The sequence below is a fragment of the Ictalurus punctatus genome, chromosome 6 (genome assembly GCF_001660625.3).
Source record: "Ictalurus punctatus breed USDA103 chromosome 6, Coco_2.0, whole genome shotgun sequence".
Classification (NCBI taxonomy): Eukaryota; Metazoa; Chordata; class Actinopteri; order Siluriformes; family Ictaluridae; genus Ictalurus; species Ictalurus punctatus.
Window position 1 is genome coordinate 18,526,387 of NC_030421.2, and position 23,892 is coordinate 18,550,278.

Below are 23,892 nucleotides of genomic sequence, written 5' to 3' on the forward strand. Positions count from 1 at the left end.
TTTTCCAGTGTAATACAACCTGTAGTTAAATAAACAATGATGCTAAATGTATTACACTTTACTGATTTATCCATCTTGTACTGTATTTGTATTTTGTACTCGCTTGTTCTCTTCTACTGCTTGGGCTCACATGCAACAAATGTATCGGTATAATACTGCATTGATAATAAATACAATATTTTATGGTGTATACTCTCTTGCCAGTATCTCAATTTGATGGCATTTTAGAGGACCCGAGAAAAAAGCTCGCTCCTCTGCCTGATATAAAAATAACCTAGTCGTTCCATTTATACGATCCATTACGGAAACTGCATTTCAGCGAGGTGTCCATGTCAGATGATCAGAGCTGACCATAACTATCCACGTGAAGGAAAACATAAAGAAACGAAAATGCATTTATACAGTAGCTGCAATTGCCCTTTTCTTTTTACATTTACATTTATTCATTTAGCAGACGCTTTTATCCAAAACTCTTCTATAAACTCTGTGCATGTCAGCATTGTTCACTCAGAACAGATTCTCAGAGTAGTTTTATTTGCTGCAAATGTTTTCTTAAGCTTTATGTTATAACTAGAAGCTTCGTTGTCATCCGGTGCAACTGATCATTTTTAGCAGTCTGTATGTAAACATAGTCAAACCTAGTGGACATTTACATGTACATTCAAACTAGGCGATGATAGAAGTTGGAAATGTACAGCATATACTAATGGCTATGAGTTTTGGTACATGAGTTTTTAAATATTTCTGGCAAACTTAAAAAGTTATAGCTTACGGCTATGACCATGGCAACTAGGACTTCACAGAAGTACAGTACACTGTTGGTGGTACATGGGTGTTCATTGGTCATTAGTTAGAGAAATATGCAGTAAACAACATTAAATAAATCCCTAAGAATTGCTCATTAAGGACAGAAACTTTCAGATGCTAAACTGGAACACTAATGAGACGCATATTATTAGTGCAGAGATACTGTATAGTGTATATACTCACCAATGTCCCAGGATCCAGGCGTATTATTCTCGATCTCACAGCGTCCAATAAAGTACCAGACACACGCCATCCAGTGAGCCAGCAGAGCAAACATCGACATGAGCAAGGTGAGGACGACGGCACTATACTGTGAGTAGCGCTCTAGCTTCTGGAGTAAGCGCAGGAGTCTTAACAACCGAACAGTCTTCAGTAGATGAACCCCAAAGAACTGCAGACATAAAGCACACACAGCAGTTAAACTGAAATCCTGCACCAGGTTATTATTACTGTGTATTCTGTTATGATGTGATGCATTGTACCACAAGGTTTAATACTGGCAACAGCACATGCTGACATTTATAGCAAGAATTTTTAGTACAGTAAAAAACTCACCACACTGACATTGAACGCGTAGAGTAAGTCAAAGGGTAACGCAGCGATTAGGTCCACAAAGAGCCAGGTGGTTACGTAGTGCACGCAGATGGAGCGAGCGTCGTACACCACCTGGCCTGATGTGCTCACAAACGTTGTACGGAAGTTCAACACAATATCTGAAATGATACAAAATAATACAATGTCAGCTTAGCCCTCGTGTAAGTTCTCTTGCACGTTTAAATATAACATCAGTGTTTGGACCAGTGAAGTTTTCCTTCCACAATGAGATAATAGCCACTGGCATGGGCTCATCAAAGCTAGTACACAATATTTTTGCAGGAATAAATATTCTCAAATCTTAATGATGGCGTCATTTTATGAACAAAGAAAAAAAACGCAAGAATAAACAAGTCATAAAATCACGATTGGCTGTGCGCTGTAAATATCCATCCATCTTCTACCACTTACTCCTTTTCAGAGTCACGGGGGAACCTGGAGCCTATCCCAGGGGGTATCGGGCACTAGGCGGGGTACACCCTGGACAGGGTGTCAATCCATCGCAGGGCACAATCACATACACACCCATTCATACACGCCAATCAGCCTACCATACATGTCTTTCGACTGGGGGAAGAAACCGGAGTACCCCGAGGAAACCCCTGTAGCACGGGGAGAACATGCAAACTCCACACACACAGGGCCACGGTGGGAATCGAACCCCCGACCCTGGAGGTGTGAGGCGAACGTGATAACCACATGCTTTGCTGTGGTCTCCGGGTCCTTTCCACTTTTACATAATAAACAATACAACTTTCATTCATTTCATGCTGCCCTTGTGAAAGAAAGCAGATGAGGTCAATATTCCAGAGTAACAGAGGCTGTGTGTCTTACCTAGCATAAAAAGGATCTCCACCAAAATGTCGCTCACACTCGGTGGACTTCTGGGTGTTGGCATGTCGTCCCGTACACCAACCACAGCAAAGCATACGTTATAGGGGACAGTGACTGCCACATAAAAGGTGGCTAAAAGAATCAACCAATCCCAGCCAGCCTTGAAGGTACCATAATGAAGGAGGATAAAGCGGGACTTCTGAATGGCTGCTACCTTGTATTCGGGGATGGGCGGCTTCTCACCAAACATATTCTAAAAGAAGAAAACAACAGTATACACTGCCCTCCACTAATATTGGCACCCTTTGTAAATATGAGCAAAGAAGGCTGTGAAAAATTGTCTTTATTGTTGAACCTTTTGATCTTTTGGTAAAAAGAGTGACAAAAATTATCATTGCACACTTAGATTTAGCAAAGATATATATATATATATATATATATATATATATATATATGTGTGTGTGTGTGTGTGTGTGTGTGTGTAAGCCTGTGTTTTGTTTGCAATTGTTTGATGTGCATGAGAGCAGAGTATTTTTGTGAATTTTGGTTAAACAATAAAGACAATTTTTCACAGCCTTCTTTGCTCATATTTAACAAGGGTGCCAATATTAGTGGAGGGCACTGTACTGTACATTACAATATATTAGAGGAACATGTATTTTTTCCTGGTTACATACATATGTAATTCGGCACAAGTCTATCATATACAGTGCTGTGAAAAAGCATTTGCTGATTTCTTCTGTTTTTGTGTATATCTCATACTAAATTGTTTCAGAAATCAAAACAAAATGAACCTGAGTAAACACAAAGTACAGTTTTTAAATGATTATTTATTGAAGCAAACAAGTTATCCGATACAGGGCTTGGTGGTTAAGGATCTGGGTTACTGATCTGAAGGTTGGAGGTTCAAGCCCCAGCACTGCCAGGCTGCCACTGTTGGGCCCTTGAGCAAAGGCCTTAACCCTCTCTGCTCCAGGGGCGCTGTATCATGGCTGGCCCTGCGCTCTGACCCCAACTTCCTGACATGCTGGGCTATGTGAAGAAAATAATTTCACTGTGCATATGTAAATGTGTCCAATAAAGACTCATTATCAATACCAACTGGGCCTGTGTGAAAATGTATAAATCCCCAAATCTATGAAACTGCATTCATAATAGGGTTCAGCTGGACTAAACACAACCAGGCCTGATTACTGCAAACCCTGTTCAATCAAATCAGCACTTAAATAGAACTTTTTGAACAGCATGAAGTTGGTTAAAAGTTCTTACCCAGTAACACACTATGCCAAGGTTGAATAAAATTCCAGAATTGATGAGGAAGAAGGTGATTGAAATTCATCAGTCTGGGAAGGGTTACAAAGCTATTTCAAAGGCACTGGGACTCCAAAGGACCACAGTGAGAGCCATTGTCTTCAAATGGAAAAACTTGGCACAGGAGTGAACCTTCCCTGAAGTGTCCGACCTTCCAAAATTCCTCCAAGAGCACAGCAATGACTCATCCAGGAAGTCACAAAAGAGCCAAGGACAACATCAAAGGAACTTGTAATAATTGAGGGAAACATGAATTCTGCTCTTTACCAGTCTTCAGTTGAAACTCAAGCGCAACTGTATTATGCAGCAAGACAACGATCCAAAACATAGGAGTAAGTCCTAGTCCTAGAAGTAAGTGAATGACTGATCTCCAGTTATCGGAAGTGTTTGGTTGCAGTTATTTCTGCTAAATAATGGTGGCACAAGCAGATTTTGAGTTTAAGGGGGCGATTATTATTGGTGATAGCTGTTGGATAACTTTTTTTTTTTTTTTACTTCAATAATAAATAAATAAAAACTGTATTGTGTGTTCACTCAGGTTAACTTTGTTTTATGTTATATTTTTTTGAAGATGTAAAACTATTTAGTATGAGACATACACAAAAACAGAAGAAATCTGTTTTTTTTTTCACACCACTGTACTCTGTCTTTAGACTTCTGTTTTTACTGTCTCTCTCAGTTCATATTCATATCTTACACTCAAATCCCCTTCCTTAAAGAATGCACTTGAGTGCTGGATTCATTTTCAGACATTTGTTAATCCTCTCTGTTTCTTTAGCTTGGCATCGTTTTCTGGTCCACATGGGGATCTCGGGTAACAAATTATAGAGTATTCTACTATATATTCTAAAACATTGTAAATCTCTCAACTGGCTTAGGGCTTTTCTGAATGTAAAATACGATTTAAACTGTACATAACCATTAAGAACAAGTAAGTTCATCCAGACCCTTGGCTGATTAGTATTTTATATACATAGCATGCATAAACAGTCCTTCATTTCCTTTCCTTTACCTTGAAAAAGCTGCAGAATCAGTCCATTACCCTTAAGGCATGTTGTGCAAAGCCTAAGACAATATCCTAGAAATGAGCTTGGTGTGTCTGAGCCATTGGTCTCGATTTATATCTTCCATATGTACAATTACCCTGCACTCTGTGGGTGTGTTTGTGGTTTATTAGATCAGTGGACAAGTACGTTTTGTATTTCCTTTTCTAATTGTTCTAAAATGTTCCGTTACTTTTGCATTCAGCAATGTTGTTCTCATTATTTTATTTTTCCTCTGGCTGAATGCTAAATGCTGTATTAAGCTATGTCTACTGAATGGCTCCAATTTAATGTACATTTGAGGGGCTTAAGTAAACAAAACAACAATTATTACCTTAGACATTAAGATTTATGCTAAAATTATTATATTGACTCCTTATGATTCTTGTATTGCTTCTGTTACACAATTTTCAGCTTCTGTAATTGTGCTACATGTGCTACAAATGAAATAATATGCTGTATGCTAAGTACTATCTATATGCATTTCTTTTTTCCTAAACCCTTATTATGTATTTTTATAGGAATCTGATAAAGTGGAACACTTGACAATAACAGTATATGAATAACCATACACTAATACCTGAATTAATAATTACTTAGAGCTAACCTTATTTACGATGTCTTATGAGTCTTATGAATTCATGCGAGAATAACCACCATGTTAGTACATGTATTACTTAACATGCGGCGGTAAACTAAATCAAACATCAATGTACACAAACATCATTGGATGGAGCTGAGATGAAATTATTGGTGTTTATATGAATTATTTCGTATTTCTACGTTCAATAAGGTGGGATCAGTGCAAATTATGAAAGTAATCCAGCGCCATCCAATGATGTTTGTGTACGCAGCTGCATATGGCAAATTATATACACAATTAGAAATTATGCACGTTTAATACATATTCTTTCTTTCTGAGCAGGTTTGATATAGTTTACCCTAACGTACTAACGTGTATTTAAGGTGGTCGTTATTCACGCATGAATTCAATACGACTCGCGTCGTAGTTAAGGTTAGTTCTTCATTAGTTTGTGATTAGTATGTGCCTTAACTCATCATTAGTTCATATTTAAGTAAGTTTTAATTCAGGTATTAGTGCATGATTATTATGAGTATAAAGTAAATTCAGAGAAAGCTATCCATAATGTTCTTTCATAGAACGAGAAGTGTACCATCTGTGTAATATGGATAATACATGTTAATATATGAGTTACATTTTTTCTTTTTCTTTTTTGTTTATCATTTATTCACATAATGACCATTGCTTGTATTGAAATGCAAAAAAAAAAAAAAAAAAGAGCAGCTTGTTTTTAGTAACATTTGCTATTAATTGAGTTGATATTTTTCAAAGTACCTTATCTAAACCAATCTAACTTATGGTGAATAACTCCTCTCTCACTTTACCCAAACTTCCATGAAAGGTTAACCACTTCAGCAACTACTTGTTGACGATTATACCAGTAAAGCACTTACGTTATTGATCTTGAGTTTGCTCTTGTCCTGTTTCTGCAGATGTCCTGATAGCTGGTACAGCACAGCCCGGCTACGCCGCCGGTTAGCGTTGAAGCTCTGCGGCCGCGTGACCTTGTGAACCTCCAGTCCTGTCTCCTCATCTGAGCACAGAGCACGCTTTAATGCATTTCATGAGTTTATAACAGAAGTCAAATCAAATGTGACATACTGTATGTGAACACATTTCTGATCAGAATATGGTCTTCAAATAGTTTGAGCTCTGAGATATATATATATATATATATATATATATATATATATATATATATATATATATATATATATATATACATACATATGCAGTTTGTTGAATGTGGAGGAAGAAGTGTATAAAGCATCCTTGTTCACTTCTTTGCAGGTCATACACGCTAAGTACATGGAAGATTAATCACTGCTGCACTAATTACTGAATAACTTAAAATGACTGGGGTTATATAAGCACTGCAAACAAAGAACACGTGAAGAGCACAAAGTATTAAATTGGTTTCCACTTAAAAGCAAACTGATAGAGATAGCAGGGTGTACATTTATTGCTGTCACATTCATTCTGTTCTCTGTTATCTCTAAAACCGCACTCATGTTCTCTACCCAATTAAACTCACTTCAAATTCACTTAAAATCATTCAGATTGAATCTGACCTGAAGAATATAATTAGCTTTCTTTCAAACCAGTGTAGATCAAGGTTAGTGAACAGGACAGGTTTCATGTGTGAAGTACAGAGTCTCAAGTGTTTGTAAATCAGAAAGAAGGCAGCCAGAAGGAGATCATCAGTGCTATGCAAGTACAATGCTCTTTCCCAGTCTCTCTCTCTCTCTGGGTTGTGGTGAATCCAGAGTTAATCCTGGGAATACTGGGAGTGAGGAGGGAATACACCCTGGTTGAGACAGTGCAGGAAATAAGTATTTCCAACAAGTTGGTTAAACATTTTTTTTTTCAGTAAAAATATTTCCAATGAGATTATCCACATGAAATTTTCACCAGACATCAGTATTAACTCAGTAAATCTGGAAATATAAAGAATTCACAACATTAAAGTCCATAAATAAAATTTTGTTTAATAAAGTGGAAGGACACAGGAAAAAAGTATTGGACACGCTAAGAAAAAGCAGTTCTCCAAGGCAAGGAACCAGCTGAAATCCATAAGTAGTTAAAAAGTAATTATACCCCCTATCTGTGCAAATTAATATCAGCTGAGTTAGTAAATTGATGGTCAATAAAAAGGCTTTTCATTACCAAGGTGTCACACAAGAAACATCTCATGAAGGGTAAAAGAAAAGCGCTCACCTTCACAACCTGTAATCTTACTTATGATTTCAGCTGGTTAATTGCCCTTTAGAACTGCTTTTTCTTTGCGTGTTCAATAATTTTTCCCGAGTCATTCCACTTTATTACACATAACTTTATTTATGGACTTTAATGTTGTGAATTTCTGAATTTCTTGAGTTAATACTGAAGTCTGGTGAAAATTTCATGTGAATAACCTCATTGGAAATATATTTACTGAAAAAAATGTTGACACGTCCAGTACTTATTTCCCCCACTATATGTCATGTATGCTCACATTCACACACTCATTCACACCTAGAGGCAATGTGGTGTAGCCAATCCAACTACTGGCATATTTTTCGGGAGGTGGGAGGAAACTGGAGAACCGAGAGGAAACCCACATAGAGAACATGTGAAACTCCATACAGGCAGTGAACTAGAACTCGGGATTGAATTGGATATCCTTGAGCAAATACATTATTTCTTGATGAGAGGGTGAACACAAGGTGATTTAAAACTGCTCTAAATATCTGACCCATGATTGGTCAGACTTATAACAATAATGCCAGTCAATTTAGTTCAGATTACATACATTGTGCAAGTAAAGTTTGTGCTCGGGATTACAAACATTACAGAGAACAAAATCAAAAATGAACATTTTCATTGTACAATTTTACTGTCACTGTGTGTATATATATATATATATTACTGTATAATCACTTAATCATTCAAAAGTGTTACATAGTAAAAACATTATTTTAAAAAGTGCTTAACTGGTTAATAATATTATTTTTATGTTTCAAGAAAGTATAGCCTAAACCTAAACATTTTCCCAAAATTCCTCTCCAGAATCCATCACTTCCCGCACGCCTGGCTACAGGAAGATACAGCAGGATGGTAGAAAGCTGCTATAGCTGGCTTCTGAAGCCGGGGAGTGAATATCAAGTTTAAGCTTTAAACTGGCTACATATTTTTTGGGAAATGAAGAGGGTTTCTATCTTTTTTCACTCGAAAGTCTACGAAAGCGAGTTCTGGACATAAGCGTAGAGGGGATATTCTGCATGCGGTTGTGCAATGTTGACGATCCCGATTGGCCATAATACGTGGGAACATGGAACATAATACCAGGGAACAATGGAAACACATCTCTATCAGAGTGCATCCTCAGAGGACTGATCAGACCACCGCGGGGAAGATAATGGAGTCTTAATGGAGCTGAAAATCTTAACAGAAGCAGTTACTTTAACAGATGTGATAGTAGAAGCTTTGATTTGGATAAAGCTGCTACGCATACCTGAAATGATCCAGGTTTAATCTATTTTCAACGCCCTTATTCATCTTATTCTTATTCATTCTAATTCATCGAAGTATTATATCCACAGCTATGTTAGCCTACAAGTCTATTAATTCTCTCCAAGCAGGGATTCAAAAGACTTGTTTTGAACGCTGTTTGTTTTGTACCACACATAATTCACAAATGTTGTTCATTGACCTTTTACGTGTCTGTATTGATAATCAAGAAGGCATACTGTTATGATATATAATAGAGGTAATTTATATTGATATGTTTAATATAAACATCACCTGAAGTAAATCGGGTGTGACCGGTCATGTGATGTGGTGTCGTAGTCGAGTGATGTGCAGGGACTGATGGGTATCGTGTGTTTGTGTGGATGCTCACCTATCTCAGGACACTGTTCTTCGTCCTGGTCCTTCTTATTGTCTGTGATGTCTTTATGGGACACCAGGAACAGCACGACCTCTCCTTTCTCATTCTTAATAGGCACGATATCCAGCAGACACCAGAACTGAGTACCTGCCAATTAGAGAGACTTTTACAGCTTCTGTAACAGCTGCTCGTTAACACACAGCAGAACACAGGGGAACACGCTACAAGCTTATCACTGACACATGAAACATGCTGGAGAATATCTCTAATCCAATTCATCCCTCAGTTATCTGCGTCTGCCTCACACACACACACACACACACACACACACACACACAGTTTAAATCAGCTCTATCTGTCTGAGGAGATTGAAGGCTTTCTTGGCAGGGATGTCTTTATCCCTCCTAATCGTCTATGCCTTCCTTGGGTGAAACTGAAAATAAATAAATACAGAAGAGGTATTTTGACGGTTACAATCCATGCAGTAGTGCAGATCCATGTGTCTCACCTGCTTACCTAAGAGCTGCTGATGAGATTTACAAAAACAACTATATTCCAAACAGGGCTCTAAGAGACGGTGATGAAAAATCAAATGTCTGTTATAACTATGCTAGAGAATATCAGGTGGGACAAATCACTCTAAAATTCACTCTGTGTATATCATTTTTATTATGCACAGCTTTCACACACAAAAAAAGAGAAAAAAACAACTTCATTTTAGAAAACTTGCATTATAGAAACTTTTGAGCGTTTCGATAATACAACCGATGATGCACAACAACATACAATGACAGCAAGTTGTCTGCGTGCAAAAACCGAGCTGTTTAAACCAATAAAAATGTTTTCGTTTTCTAGAAAATGACCTACATCAATAAACGAGAGTAGCAGAGTTTGATTTAAAATGGCACGGAACACTCTAGGGCTGGGTAATGACCCACAAATATATCACGTAATGTAAAAGACATTTTCAAGGTACATTATTTTATCATTAACGTCATAACACATTTATGAGCATCATGTCAATATTTTATAAAGCAATATTGGAGGCTGTCTTATGCTAAAACCTGTGAGAAGACTAAACATATGATAAGGAATCTTACATTGTCTTCACGTGCAAAAGAGACTAGTGAAGATTCTTCAGTTTTCAGCCATTTTGAACCTTTTATAAAGAGTCCTTTCATTTTTGTGTGTGTGTGTGTGTGCTAGTGAAGCCCTTATATCAGCAAAATGACTTATTTGAACTTATAATCAAATTTGCATTTATTGCACAGATGTGAGTCAATATGTATTGCTGCTACGACTTTCGCAAATTGTCATGAATGTGCTTTTGGGAAAAACAAATCAATAATATGTAAGATAAGGAGAACTAAACCTAACAGTGGCTACCTTTACATGCAGCTGAATAATCTGTTAATAATTTGACTGATAGCTAAGAATACATATTTAAAAAATGTTAATGTAAACATCTCAATCAGATTAGGGTAAACCAAATGAGGGCGTCTGAATGTCATTTCTATCCGGTTAAACGAGGTGAGTAATCCATTATTTTTTTAATAATAAATAATTAATTAGAAGAATGATAGCCATGTAAACATTTGTGTGTTCTGTAGATACGTGTTTGGATCCCAATGAGCTCCTGTAAAAAAAATTTTTTTAAAAACACAAAAAAATACAGATCATGCAAACCCATTTTAATTGCTTTAAATGTAATGGGTGTAATATTTGCCTCAGAAAAATTACACAGTTAATATTTACCAGAAATGCAAGGTTGCAAACCATACACAAAGTTTTAAAAAAAATGCAGGGTATTACATGGGACTACCCTGTACTATTACACATCTTGCTCTTGGAGTGATCTTTGTTGGTCTCCACTTCTGGGGAGGGTAACATTGGTGTTGAATTTCCTCCATTTATACGCAATCTGTTTGACTGTGGAATGGTGGAGTCCAAAATGTTTAGAAATGGTTTTGTGACCTTTTCCAGCCTGATCAGTATTAACAACTCTTTTTCTGAGGTTCTCAGAAATCTACTTTGTTCGTGCCATGATACACTTCCACAAACATGTATTGTGAAGATCAGACTTTGATAGATTCCTGTTCTTCAAATAAAACAGAACGCTCAGTAACACCTGATTGTCATCCCATACGTTTACATGGACAGCAGTAATCTAATTATTGACCTTACTCTGAGTAAGATAATAATGTGATTAAGGTGTTTACATGAGTCGCTTTTAGAATATTCCTGTCATGTTCCCGTTTTACATGTTATAGAACATAATTAGATTAACAGCCCGCGTCATTACGTCACCGCGCCAGGTCATCCGACGTCCCTCCAGAATTTCACGTATCGACATACAGTTCGTCTTCGTTATGGTACCGTATACAGTTTTGGGTGTTTTTGTTTAATTTTTTTTACGAACGCTTTAAGTGCAGTTAATTATTTGTCATGCTATACGTGCTAATAGACAAGGCTTGAAGCCGTGGGCTGCGTCCCAAACCGCGTACTTACCGTCTATATAGAGATACATGTCTTTTTCCCCACTACAGGCCTATAGTAGGCAAGTATGCGGTTTGGGACGTAGCCGTGCTCTCTTGTTTGCCGTAAAATGTAAAACTGCCGTGTGTGATCGTGTCCTGTCGCAAAATGTGGTGAAAACTCTCACACGACGTTAATATTGTGATTAAGGTGTTTACATGTCTGTAATACACGTCCATAATGCGACTAAAACAGGAGTACTCCACATGTCTTAATTTGATTAGTGCTTACTTCGAGTATGACTTTAATTAGATTAAGGTAATTAAAAATGGCTGTTTACGTGGTAGTTTCTTAATCAAAGCACGGTCTTGATCGGGTTAAGAGTGGATTATTGTTGTCCATGTAAATGCACTAATTGACTGAAAACACCTGACTCTAATTTCACCTTGAAATTAACTGCTAATCCTAGAGGTTCACATACTTTTGCCACACACAGATATGCAATATTGGATCATAAATATTGGATCATGTGAGGAAACCCACCAACATCCCAGAGTTAAAGCTGTTCTGTACTGAGGAACAGGCTAAAATTCCTCCAAGTCAATGTTCAGGACTGATCAACAATTACCACAAACATTTAGTTTATGGAGTCACACCAGATACTGAAAGCAAAGGTTCACATACGTTTGCCATTCACAGATATGAAATATTGGATCAATTTCCTCAAAAAATAAATGACCAAGTATAATATTTTTGTCTCATTTGTTTAATTGGGCTCTCTTTGTCTACTTTTAGGACTTGTGTGAAAATCTGATGATGTTTTAGCTCATATTATGCAGCGATATCTAGAAAATTCTGTCTGGAACAGCACCGCCCTACCTCAACACTCTCCTGAAGGCTTACGTTCCCTCACACAATCTGCGATCGATTAATGACCGACGGTTAGTAGTGTCTACTCCAGGCTCCAGGTCCCTTTCCAGAACCTTCACACTAACTGTCCGTCAGTGATGGAATGAACTTCCAACCTCCATCCGGACCACAGAATCTCTCACTATCTTCAAAAAACAGCTAAAGACCCACCTCTTACATGAGCACGTACCCCTAAAATACCAACCCCACATTATCCTTTAAAAAAAAACACCTCTATTCTGTGCACTTTGCTTTTCTAGAACTCAATTAAAAGCTATATATATATATATATATATATATATATATATATATATATATATATATATATATATATATATATAGTCAATTATAAATCTTGTATGGTAGCACTACTTGTATTGTTCTCCGCTTGATATATCGCTTTGCTTGTATTTCCACATTTGTAAGTCGCTTTGGATAAAAGCGTCTGCTGAATGAATGAATATAAATGTAAACGTAAAATTCTACAAACTTTCAAACACCACTGTATATCAGTTTTAAAACTGACATTTCATGTTATTTGTCATTTGTTTTGACATTACTGTTCAACAACCAGAGCATACTTGTTCCTGGATGTTTTTGTAAATATGAAATGCTGAGCAATTTACAGCCATCACACACTCTTCTTTTCGCTGTCTGTCTAATAATCACACTTAGAAGATGTTTTTTCTGAGACGGAAATAATGTAAAACCTGTTAACAACACAAGCAGAGAGATGAAAATGCTGACCGCATAGACCAGTCTCACACGCTTCTCGTTGTTATGACAACGCTGAGACAAAACCTCGCTCTAGGCAAGCGTAAAACTTTGAATTTGATTACAAGTAACGTGTATATAAATGAGGATTGTCTACTCTACAGTGTCCAGTTTAAGAAAATGTGAGGTCCAAAATGTCTGAGACCATACTGAAAATCTGGGTTTGTTTTTTTTTTCCATTTAAAATCGGAAATAAACAGGTTTTTAGAATTTTGAAACATTTAAAGCAAAGAAAGCAAATGTTCAATATCTTGAATATTTAATATTCTGCACTATTTCTAGCTCCCTGTTTAAATGTTCGCTATTTTGTGATATTGATCATGTTAACCACTTTGTACAAAATGTCATATTTTCCTCATGATCAATCTCTTCTGTTGATGCATGTGTTCAGACAACACTCCGACGGATTTGATCTTGAATGGATCATAAGATTTTGCATAAACTTGTGGAGTCCTTGCCAGCTTGAGTGCACACTGTCATTAGCGCAAAAAAGGGGACGTACCAAATACTAAGAAACTCTGAAATTCATGTAAATATTTACATAAATAAAAGAGTCTACTTTTCATTCAAGTTGTTGACAATAATATAATCTGTAACAAAAACAGTTTTATTAAATTAGGAAAAAAAAATGCAAAATAGAAACATTTTCACTAGTGCCCTCAGACCTTTGGACTCCCTATATAAACAACATTCGGAGTCTACAATCGGAATAATTTCAGTCGGATTGGTGAAAATCTTCCAGTCTCGATCAGTCTACCAATTATGATAACTGAGAGTTGTTCTTTCTTCTCTGTTTCATGTTAAGGCAAAGTCACATAAAACCTAACTAGTTTTAACATCAATTCTCTAAAGGTTTATGCATCGCTTATTATTGTGTTATAAAGGCCCTAAGTAAAATGCTACCAAAACTGCATTATTTAGTAAGGTAAAGCTGCAGTCACCCCGGACATGACTAAAATCTGACCATTCACTTGAATCTAAGAAGATTTCATGCTCAAAATGGGGTCTTTTGGGGATGCAGTGTATAGTTTCACATCTTCATGCTGAGTTCATCTAGAGGAACTTTAACCCTACAAATCTGCCAGTCTTGGATGTGTGGCTAATAGAAAACGCAGGTATGTGGCCAGGATTATGTATTTCTAGAAGACTCAACTGATTATTATTACTGTCTCAGAACATCCAAGTCAAGGACTGTTTCAAGTATTACAAACTAGCTAAATAAATCATAATATTCTATTTAATAAGCTAAGAAAACTGCAAACAATTGTTAGCATAATGTCTCTCACAAACAACAAACTAGCAGTTAGCTAGCTAAGGTTCACTGCTGTTATTGAACCAATACTTTCCCTCCAGAGAAATGTCACACCAGGCCTGCTCCTAATCGCCTACTCGTCCAATCTGCTACTGTTATAGAAGTACTGCCAATACCCATCATATCCAGATAAACCCAAATGAACACAAAACAAGTTAATGACATAAATGCAGTCTTAGCTCAGTAGTTAGCATTCAGTGCTAAGGAGTGGACGGTCGTGACCTCAAATCTTGCTGTCACACTTATAACTGTATGGGATTCTGCCTCAGTTTGGCTAATCCTAGAGGTTCACATACTTTTGCCACACACAGATATGCAATATTGGATCATTTCAAATCTGTATGTCTGAACGAAGGGCAATCCAGAGTGTTATCTACGTGCATCCATGAACTACTATTCCTTCCACATCTAACCCCACTAACATGAGAGAGATGAGGTGAGCTACAAATCACACTATTGATGCATCGTTGTTGAGGTAGTGTGTGAAAGAGATTTGTGAGAACGTGCACACTCGCTGACGAGACAGATATAGACAGAGCGACAGAGACTATATTAGATTAATACTGGTGAGCTATGGAAAATTAGTTTAGCAGTTTGTATGCACAGTGGGCCTCATTTATCAGTTCTCATTATTTGTTTGTTGATATATTTATTTAATTCTTTCTAAGTTAGTCTTGGCCGATTCCCACCCATCATAGGACAGCTACAACCAGGCAGGGTGAAGGCTATCACGTGCTTCCTCCAAAACGTGTGAAGCCAGCAAACCGCATCTTTTCCAGCTGCTGCTCATGCTGCATTACTGAGTGGCATAACATGCTTGGAAGAATGCGCTAGGGGAGATTTGATTGATAGGGGAGAGAGTATGGCATCCCTCCCACCTAATTTTGTTCTCTTGGGCCCTGTTTACCACAGTGTGTTTTCGTTTTAAAACACATAACTTTTGCTACGGTTACACTTGTCGCCACACTACTCCAGCGTTTTCCACCCTGGAAAAACTGAGACTTTTGAAAACGAAGGCCTGGCTGCCCACATTTGCACCCTGATTGGGCCGTCTGGATCATTGCGTATCCTTCCCTGATTCGTCAAGCCCCTATATGACCATTTTGCTACCTTGATCGTATACACAACAACACGGACACTGAACTGCAAGCTTTGCTCTGCATTTCATAATACTGCAGCTGCTTACATGCGCAAGAGGCAAGCTGTGATTAGAGCAAATCGGCAACAAATCTCATTTCGAGGAGCGTAAGCCCTAACCGGAACGCCGGTTTGGACTAGCAACCAACTTCCTGTTTACACTTGTACGAGCATGCCCAGTGTGCATGAATGGTCATGTGACATGCGTATTCGGTCGCGTAGCGTGGACGGAGATCGTTTCTGAAACACAGCGGAACCGCCAGTGTGGACGAGGATCGTTTTCATTTTAAAACACCGCTTTAAAACGAAAACACACTAGTGTAAACAGGGCCTTGATCTCCTGGCTACAGATGGTTGTCGGGATCCAAACTCTGGAATGATCTCCAGAAAAAAAATATATATTTAACAGTGTAACACTGCGTGAATGGTCAAAATCTGAAACCAGATTACGGACAATGTGAATTAGATGTGAATTAAGTGAAGTGAAAAGAAAATGGCTTGATGTGAAAATGGAGTAAAAAATATACTTGTATATCGACTGAACCCAGGTTATTCAAACAAACAAACTGTAAGTGTCTCATCAACTCTCAGCCTGATATCGCTCTTAAAAAAGCAGAAGGGCAAGTGTCTGCAGGAAGTGAATGATCCACAGCACACTAGGGAGTATACAGTGGGCAGTGGTCGCTTGGCGTTTAAGGATCTGGCTTACTGATCATAGGGTCGAGGTTCAAGCCCCAGCACTTAAAAGCTGCCACTGTTTGGCCCTTGAGCAAGGCCCTTAACCCTCTCTGCTCCAGGGGCGCTGTATCATGGCTGACCGTGCGCTCTGACCCCAACTTCCTGACATGCTGGGGTATGTGAAGAAAATAATTTCACTGTGCTGTAATGTATATGTGATCAGTAAAGACTTATTCATTCAACACATTGAAGTTTGAGACACACTAAGATCAGTCACTTATCGGTCAATTAGTGCTGGGTCTAGTAGTTACACATGGTGGCAACTTATACACTGCCTGAGCCCCTCCTCCTTTTATACAGCAGCATTCTTAAATGAAAGACTGGTCTTACTTGTCTTAATTTAAGTATTTATGTTGGTTTCCTTTCTTTCTTTCTTTTTCATATTTATTATTATTCTAGTCAGTGTCATTAATAGGAAATGATTGGGTGTCACAAACGTTTCATTAAATTTGTATGTTATTAAAAATACACAAGCAGTCCATATATAAAATTGCTTTAACTCATCTTGATATATATACGATTTAAAGCCAATCAATAAAGGTTTACTTTAGTTAGTCTTCTTATGCGTAAATGTATATACAGGATACAAACTTACTGCAACGTACAAAGTTGGATACAAACGCACAATGCATGACTGATGCGTACGGATTGTATTAAGATAAGATAAGATAAGATAAGATAACCTTTACTGATCCCACACTGGGGAAATTCCCTCGTTACAGCAGCTCAATTACACAAAAAACAGATAGGAAAGAATACACATTAAAGAGGAATACAATTGAAATAAAGTGTCTTAATATATATGTATATATATACAATAGGAATAGAAAAATAAGAATTAAATTAGTAAAAAAATAATAATAATGGTAATATGTACATGGACACCTCAATGTATGTGTAGAATATGTGCAGATGTGTAACACCTTGTTTATATACATGAGTGAATAAATGGGTTATTAATAGAGGTCAGAACAACAAATAATAATAATGAGTGGGTTGCTGATGCAAAAAAAAACCTGTTAGCAGTGTTACATTATGTTGTTGTTGCATTAAAGAGTCTGACTGCTGTAGGGATGAACGACCTGCGGTAGCGCTCTTTCTTGCACTGAGGGTGCAGCAGTCTGTTGCTGAACGAGCTGCTCAGGGACCCCAGAACCTCATACAGGGGGTGAGAGGAATTGCTCCTGATAGACGCCATCTTAGCTAACATCCTCCTTTCCCACACCACCTCTAAGCTATCCAGAGGGTAGACCAGGACAGAGCTAGCCCTCTTGACCAGTTGGTTGAGGCGTTTCCTGTCCCTCTCTGTGCACCCAACTCCCCAGCAAACTACTGCATAGAAGATAGCAGATGCTACCACAGTGTCATAGAAAGTGTTAAGCAGGGTCCTGCACACACCAACAGACCTCAGTCTCCTCAGCAGGTGGAGACGACTTTGGCCCTTTTTGTACAGGACATCTGAGTTTGTGGACCAGTCCAGTTTGTTGTTGAGGTGAACACCCAGGAATGTATATGTCTCCACCCTCTCAATATCAATACCCTGTATGCATGAGGTCGACTACCATCTCCTTTGTTTTGCTGGTGTTGAGGTGAAGGTGGTTTAATTCACACCAGTTGACAAAGTCAGCAATGACCTCCTGAAATTCCTGATCATTCTCCTCTGATACTCGTCCAACAATGACTGTATCATCAGAGAACTTCTGCATGTGGGAGCTGTTAGTATTATATCTGAAGTCTGCTGTGTACAGGGTGAAGAGAAATGGAGTGAGCACTGTACCCTGCGGTGCTCCCGTGGTGCTGATCACCACATCAGACATACAGTCCTGGAGCCTCACATACTGTGGTCTGTCAGTGAGATAGTTGGTGATCCATGCAGACAGGTGGCGATCAACTCCAGCTCTCAAAAGCTTCCCCCTAAGCAGTGATGGCTGAATTGTATTGAAAGTAAAAAAATAAAAAACAAAGTAAAAAAATAAAAAACATCATCCTCAAAGTGCTCCCAGTATTCTCCAGGTTTAGAAGTAATAGTTGTAAATAAATATGTTTGAAAGATCTCCAGGAACAGGGCTGGTGACCACCGTTTTAAAGAATGTGTCTGTAAATGTTGGTATTAGTCAAAGTAACAGATCTAAGTAGAACAGTATTTTTCACTAGTCTTTCAGTAGTAAGTCAGAAGGATTTTGAAGGCGTGTGTTCTTGTCCACTGGGCCATCATGCCCAAGGCCAAAATGTTTTTTGTAAAAGATTTTATAAAAACATATTAAATATTAAAACCAGGTATCCAAGCACTGGTCTTGGAAACTCACTGCCCTGAACGGTTTTAAGTATTCCCAACACACCTGATGTACCTGAACAGCTAATTATTAAACCTGTCACGATTTGGGTCAGCTGTGTTGGGAGTAGAGATGAGAGGAAAACTTGAATGTGTGCAGGAGAGTGAGTTTTTATGGCTGTTTTGAAACTCTGCTTTCAGATAACAAACGTTCTCCATTATAATCTCCACAAAGATCTGACTGAAAGTGACTGAAATTTCAATACTGGCTCGAATGACTGCATAGGACATTTTGTTGGGGGTGGGGGGTGGGGTATTGTTTTCCACTATAAGGAAAATAATCTACATATGGCTCAGATTTCAAACAACTGCCAATTAGTCCAGGACTGGCTATCCCAGTAAATTCAGCCCAAGAGCAAACCGTCTGATGCAAAAAGAATTCTCCAAGAACACCCAAAATTTCATCATAGGATCTGCTAGTAAGTCTTACAACTGTTGTCAGAGTGCATGCTTCTACTATCAGAAAGAGATTGCACAAATTTGACCTGCACGAGAGACGTGCCAGGAAAAAGCCTTTGCTGTCTAAAAACAACATTAAAGCAAGACTACAGTTTGCCAATGAGCATATAGACAAATACCAGGCCTTTTGGAATAATGTGCTTTGGACAGACAAATCAAAGATAGAGTTGTTTGGCCACAGTAGCAGCAGACATGTTTAGCACAGACCAAAGACAGCTTTTCAGGAGAAGCACCTCATACCAACTGTGAAGCACGGTGGTGGAAATGTTATGGATTGGGGTTGTTTCACTGCCTCAGGGACTGGACAGCTTCCATTCATTGATACATTCATTCAAAACCCTCAAACATCTTGAAACTGAAAGAATATTGCATGGAAGAGTGTTCAAAAATTTCAGCAAGACTGGTGGAGAATTATGCAAAACATATACAAGAAGTTATTTCTGCTAAAGGAGGCAATACTAGTTTCTGAGGCCAAGGGTGTTCTTGCTTTTTCCACAGAAGAATCACATCTATTGATATTTCTGTTGAATAAATGATTGAAAAAGCTCATTTTCTTTATGGTTTTGTTCAAGTATATTAACGTCATTAATAGGCACTGTGTCAAAGATAATTAAATGTTTGCTTGTCCAGATATGTCAAAAAAGCCAACAATTTCCATGGGGTGTACTTATTTTTTCACATGACTGTATGTTTCAGCATTTGCAGGCAATCATTGAGTCACACCAAATGCCAACAGCCAACTTGTTTCTGATTGTTTATATGATTCCACATGCGGAACACGTGTGGTTGCTATAAATGCTGCAGAAATGCTGAGTAGTAGGTACCGCGAGCTATTTCAATATGAATTACTGCAAATTTGCCTGGGCCAAATGAAATGAGGTAGTGTGCTGTAATAGTAATCAGTGGAGCCTTGAATTTGACACGTATATAAAATAATTGTGAGAGCAGAACCTCCTGAGAAATGAGCACCAGCTCATTTTCTCACTCGGAATTTTCACTTGAGCGGCTCAAATCCCTAGTGCACGTAGATCACGACTTAAACATCTAAACACTACGCCACTGTCATGCATTTAAAAAAAGATCAATATTAGGTAGTAGCTAATACTCAGAGCTTTGATATTAGTATGAGATTTAAAATGGAAAAAACTGGAATCAGCCCATCCTTAGTTAATACATTTCAGTGTTCTAGTCTCTAGTACAGAACCTCAATCACAGAGCCACCAGTGCCCCAGAACCTAAATATAACAAACTATAAGCATATCATATACTGTATATAGTATACTGTTAATACCTTTCTCATAAACATGAAATCATTACAGTGGTGCTTGAACGTCTGTGAATTTCGAATTTTGAATATTTCGGTATAAATATGGCCTAAAACATCCTCAGATAAAGAGAACCCAATTAAACAAATGAGACAAAAAATATTATACTTGCTCATTTATTTATTGAGAATGATCCAATTTTACATATCTATGAGTGGCAAAAGTATGTGAACCTTTAGAATTAGCAGGTAACGTGAAGGTGAAATTAGAGTCGGGTGATTTCAATCAATGGGATGACAATCAGGTGTGAATGAGCGATTGGTTTTATTTAAAGAACAGGGATCTATCAAAGTCTGATCTTCACAACTCATGTTTGTGGAAGTGTATCATGGGACGAACAAAGGAGATTTTCCAAGTCAAAGTCCTGACCTTAATCCAATAGAAATGCTGTGGAAGGACCTGAAGCAAGCAGTTCATGTGAGGAAACCCACCAACATCCCAGAGTTGAAGCTGTTCTGTACTGAGGAACAGGCTAAAATTCCTCCAAGCCAATGTTCAGGACTGATCAACAATTACCGCAAACATTTAGTCTATGGAGTCACACCAGATACTGAAAGCAAAGGTTCACATACGTTTGCCATTCACAGATATGAAATATTGGATCATTTTCCTCAAAAATTAAATGACCAAGTATAATATTTTTGTCTTATTTGTTTAATTGGGTTTTATCTATATGTATATAGCACAAAATGCTACACAGGTCCTTTGGTCCTATATTTCCTTGCAATGTCTGTGATTACAGAGCACTCAGTTTAGTAACATGTTTTGCACCCAGCAGTAGGTAAATATGTGGATAACTCTCATATTACAATCTGTATAATCTGCTATAATATGACAAAAGGAGCAGAGGGAATCCTGCTGTGAAGCATTTTTAAGCCTTCAGCTAGTGTTCGCAATACTACTAAGGTATTATTACCAGAAAATCCTGAAAGGTTAGGCACAGTGAGGACACTGTTTTCTCATAGTGTTTTTATCTTCGGTGCCCAGGTGCATCCAAGGCCAGTTATTACACTGATAGCAACAATACAAGCAATCTGAGGAGATAAATATGTTGTCTAAAGAAAGGGAGCCATTGAACTGTTGGCACCCACTTGGGGATGTCATGAGCTTAGGACTAAAATAGGCATTTGTACATACAGGTTTTCACACACAAGGAAAATCCATTTCCATTTAATTTTTTTTTTTTGCTTATCAGTTTATGTACTGTACAGTACTCTCTCACACTCATTCTCTCTCTCACCTCCTTTCTTGTAGAAAACCAGTTCAGTCTTGAATTCCCGCCGGTCATCCAGAGCGCTTTGGATTTGCGCCGTCAGCCTGTCGCTTGTCTCTGGACCATACAGAAAGTTGCACGCACAACTCTTCTGCATCAGCTCAGCGCGAGCGTAGCCTGTCAGCTCGCAGAACCCGTCCGAGCAGTACACGATGGGGTAGAGGGACTGTACCTGGGCATTCCCCAGCACAAAGTTGCTATCTGTGACAGAGACAGAAAAGGATTATGGGAATTTGTTGTCCTCCATGCTTTAGAAGCTATTCTCTATGAGTGCTTTCCTGTACGACGGACAGCTGTAGAGTCATCAATGGCTGTAAGAATTCTTAAGCATGCCAAAAAACAGCATGTTTATTTGGTAAAAACAGGTTTCATGATGCAAATATTAAAAGTGGATTATAACAATGAAAAAGCATTCCTCTTTTCACTTTCTCCTGCTTTTCTTGGTCTATATTCTGGCACAATTAAAACCTCTCTACCCTCCAGCTGTCTTTCTGACAGACATGAGACACCATTACTATCCACCCTGCTCTCCATTTTAACATTTAACGCTCATTATTCTTGCACAATATCGACTTGAGTGAGGAATAGTATTAGTAGTAGTATTAATGCCAACACCACTGTCTGACAATTTATGGTAGCCACAATATATCACACTGACAACATGAAAAAAAGGAATTCCATTCCAAACGTCCCTGTAGAGGCCACCACTTTTTTTTTTTTTCTTTTTTTTTTTACGCATGATGCACAGGACCAGGTTGGAGAAGACGGCATCTTAACTGGAGATAACACTTATTTAGATTTATAAAACTGATTTTTATATGGCATGGTGATTATTACAAAAAAATGAGCAACTCCACTTATACATTAAGTTACATTAAGTTGTGTGTCATACACACACACACACACACACACACACAGACACACACACAGAAATTAAGCATAATTCTTAATTATTCTCTGGTTCAATCACATTTGTCTTTTCATTCCTGTCCGAGATTATGGATTCTGCTGCTGTCAGGACAAAATATTATGCTTGGGTACTTCTAATTCATAATTCATGATGCAAAAAATGCTGTATCGAGCGCTATTTATAATATACGGATAAATGTTTATTTGAATCGGCCCACGTTTTTCAATGCCATGATTATCTTCTGGCTTACAGTGCTTGTGTTTAAATGTGGTGGTCTAGACAAATCTGTAAAACACTTGACTTAAAAATCAATAAAAAATTACAAATTTAAATGGGCCTCCCACGAATCGATGTTAAGCGTCTGCGTAAAGCAAATCAGAATACGGAGAACTTTCTTAAAAAAAAATCGATGTACTTTTTGAACTTGTTACCAAGACCTCCCCAGATGTGGTTGAATGCAGACTATTATTATCCCTCCAACCATCCATTTTCTGTATTGTTTATCGTACACAGGGTCACATGGAGCCTGGAGATTATCCCAGGGAACTCATGGCACAAGGTGGGGGACACCCTGGATGAGGTGCCAACCCATCACAGGGCACAACTGCACACACAATATGGACGATCTGGAAATGCCAATCAGCCTACAACGCATGTCTTTGGACTGGAGTACACAGAAGAAACCCTGTAGCATGGGGAGAACATACAAACCCCATGCATACAGGGTGGAGGCGGGATCGAACCCTAACCCTGGACATGAGAGGTCACATGCCACTGTTGCTACAACCAAGGATCTCCTGTCGCTTTATTACTTGCGAGTGTGAACGCATTGCAGCATAGGAATGTCAATTTTATGTACTTTTTTTGCCCCAAATATTTATTACACACTGAAATATCATATATAAGCTACAAGCTGCACAAATGCACCTCGAAGCCTTCCCCAGAGGTTTCCTTTAAACAAACAACACAGGATGCAGCAGTGCAGAATGAAATCAGGCAGCACTGGTGAAGACAGGCGTCGCTGAAGAAGAACAAAAGCCATGAATCAAGCCCGGAACAATAAAACAGCTGGCTTACTGTGTTCAAACCAAGCAAAATCAAAGCATAGCCTGAGACCTCTGCGTGTCTTACCAACACATAGCTTCCCTTCTTCCCTTCGTCTATTTAAGCCCTAATTTATTCTACAGACATAGAAGTGTATTTTCACC

The 23,892-nt window shown here is 38.2% G+C and overlaps 1 protein-coding gene across 3 annotated transcripts in view; it reads right to left on the reverse strand.

Moving 5' to 3' along the window:
* kcnh3 (potassium voltage-gated channel, subfamily H (eag-related), member 3) overlaps positions 1-23,892 on the reverse strand; it is a 169,821-nt gene that overhangs the window by 45,230 nt on the left and 100,699 nt on the right. For all 3 annotated transcript variants that reach the window (XM_053680932.1, XM_053680931.1, XM_017469594.3), the window contains 6 exons: positions 21,742-21,975; positions 9,053-9,187; positions 6,066-6,205; positions 2,236-2,488; positions 1,363-1,520; positions 991-1,198 (listed from right to left, as the gene is read on the reverse strand). In XM_053680932.1, coding sequence (XP_053536907.1) covers positions 991-1,198; positions 1,363-1,520; positions 2,236-2,488; positions 6,066-6,205; positions 9,053-9,187; positions 21,742-21,871 — 1,024 coding nt within the window. In that variant the 5' untranslated portion in view covers positions 21,872-21,975. The remainder of the gene's footprint in view (positions 1-990; positions 1,199-1,362; positions 1,521-2,235; positions 2,489-6,065; positions 6,206-9,052; positions 9,188-21,741; positions 21,976-23,892) is intronic.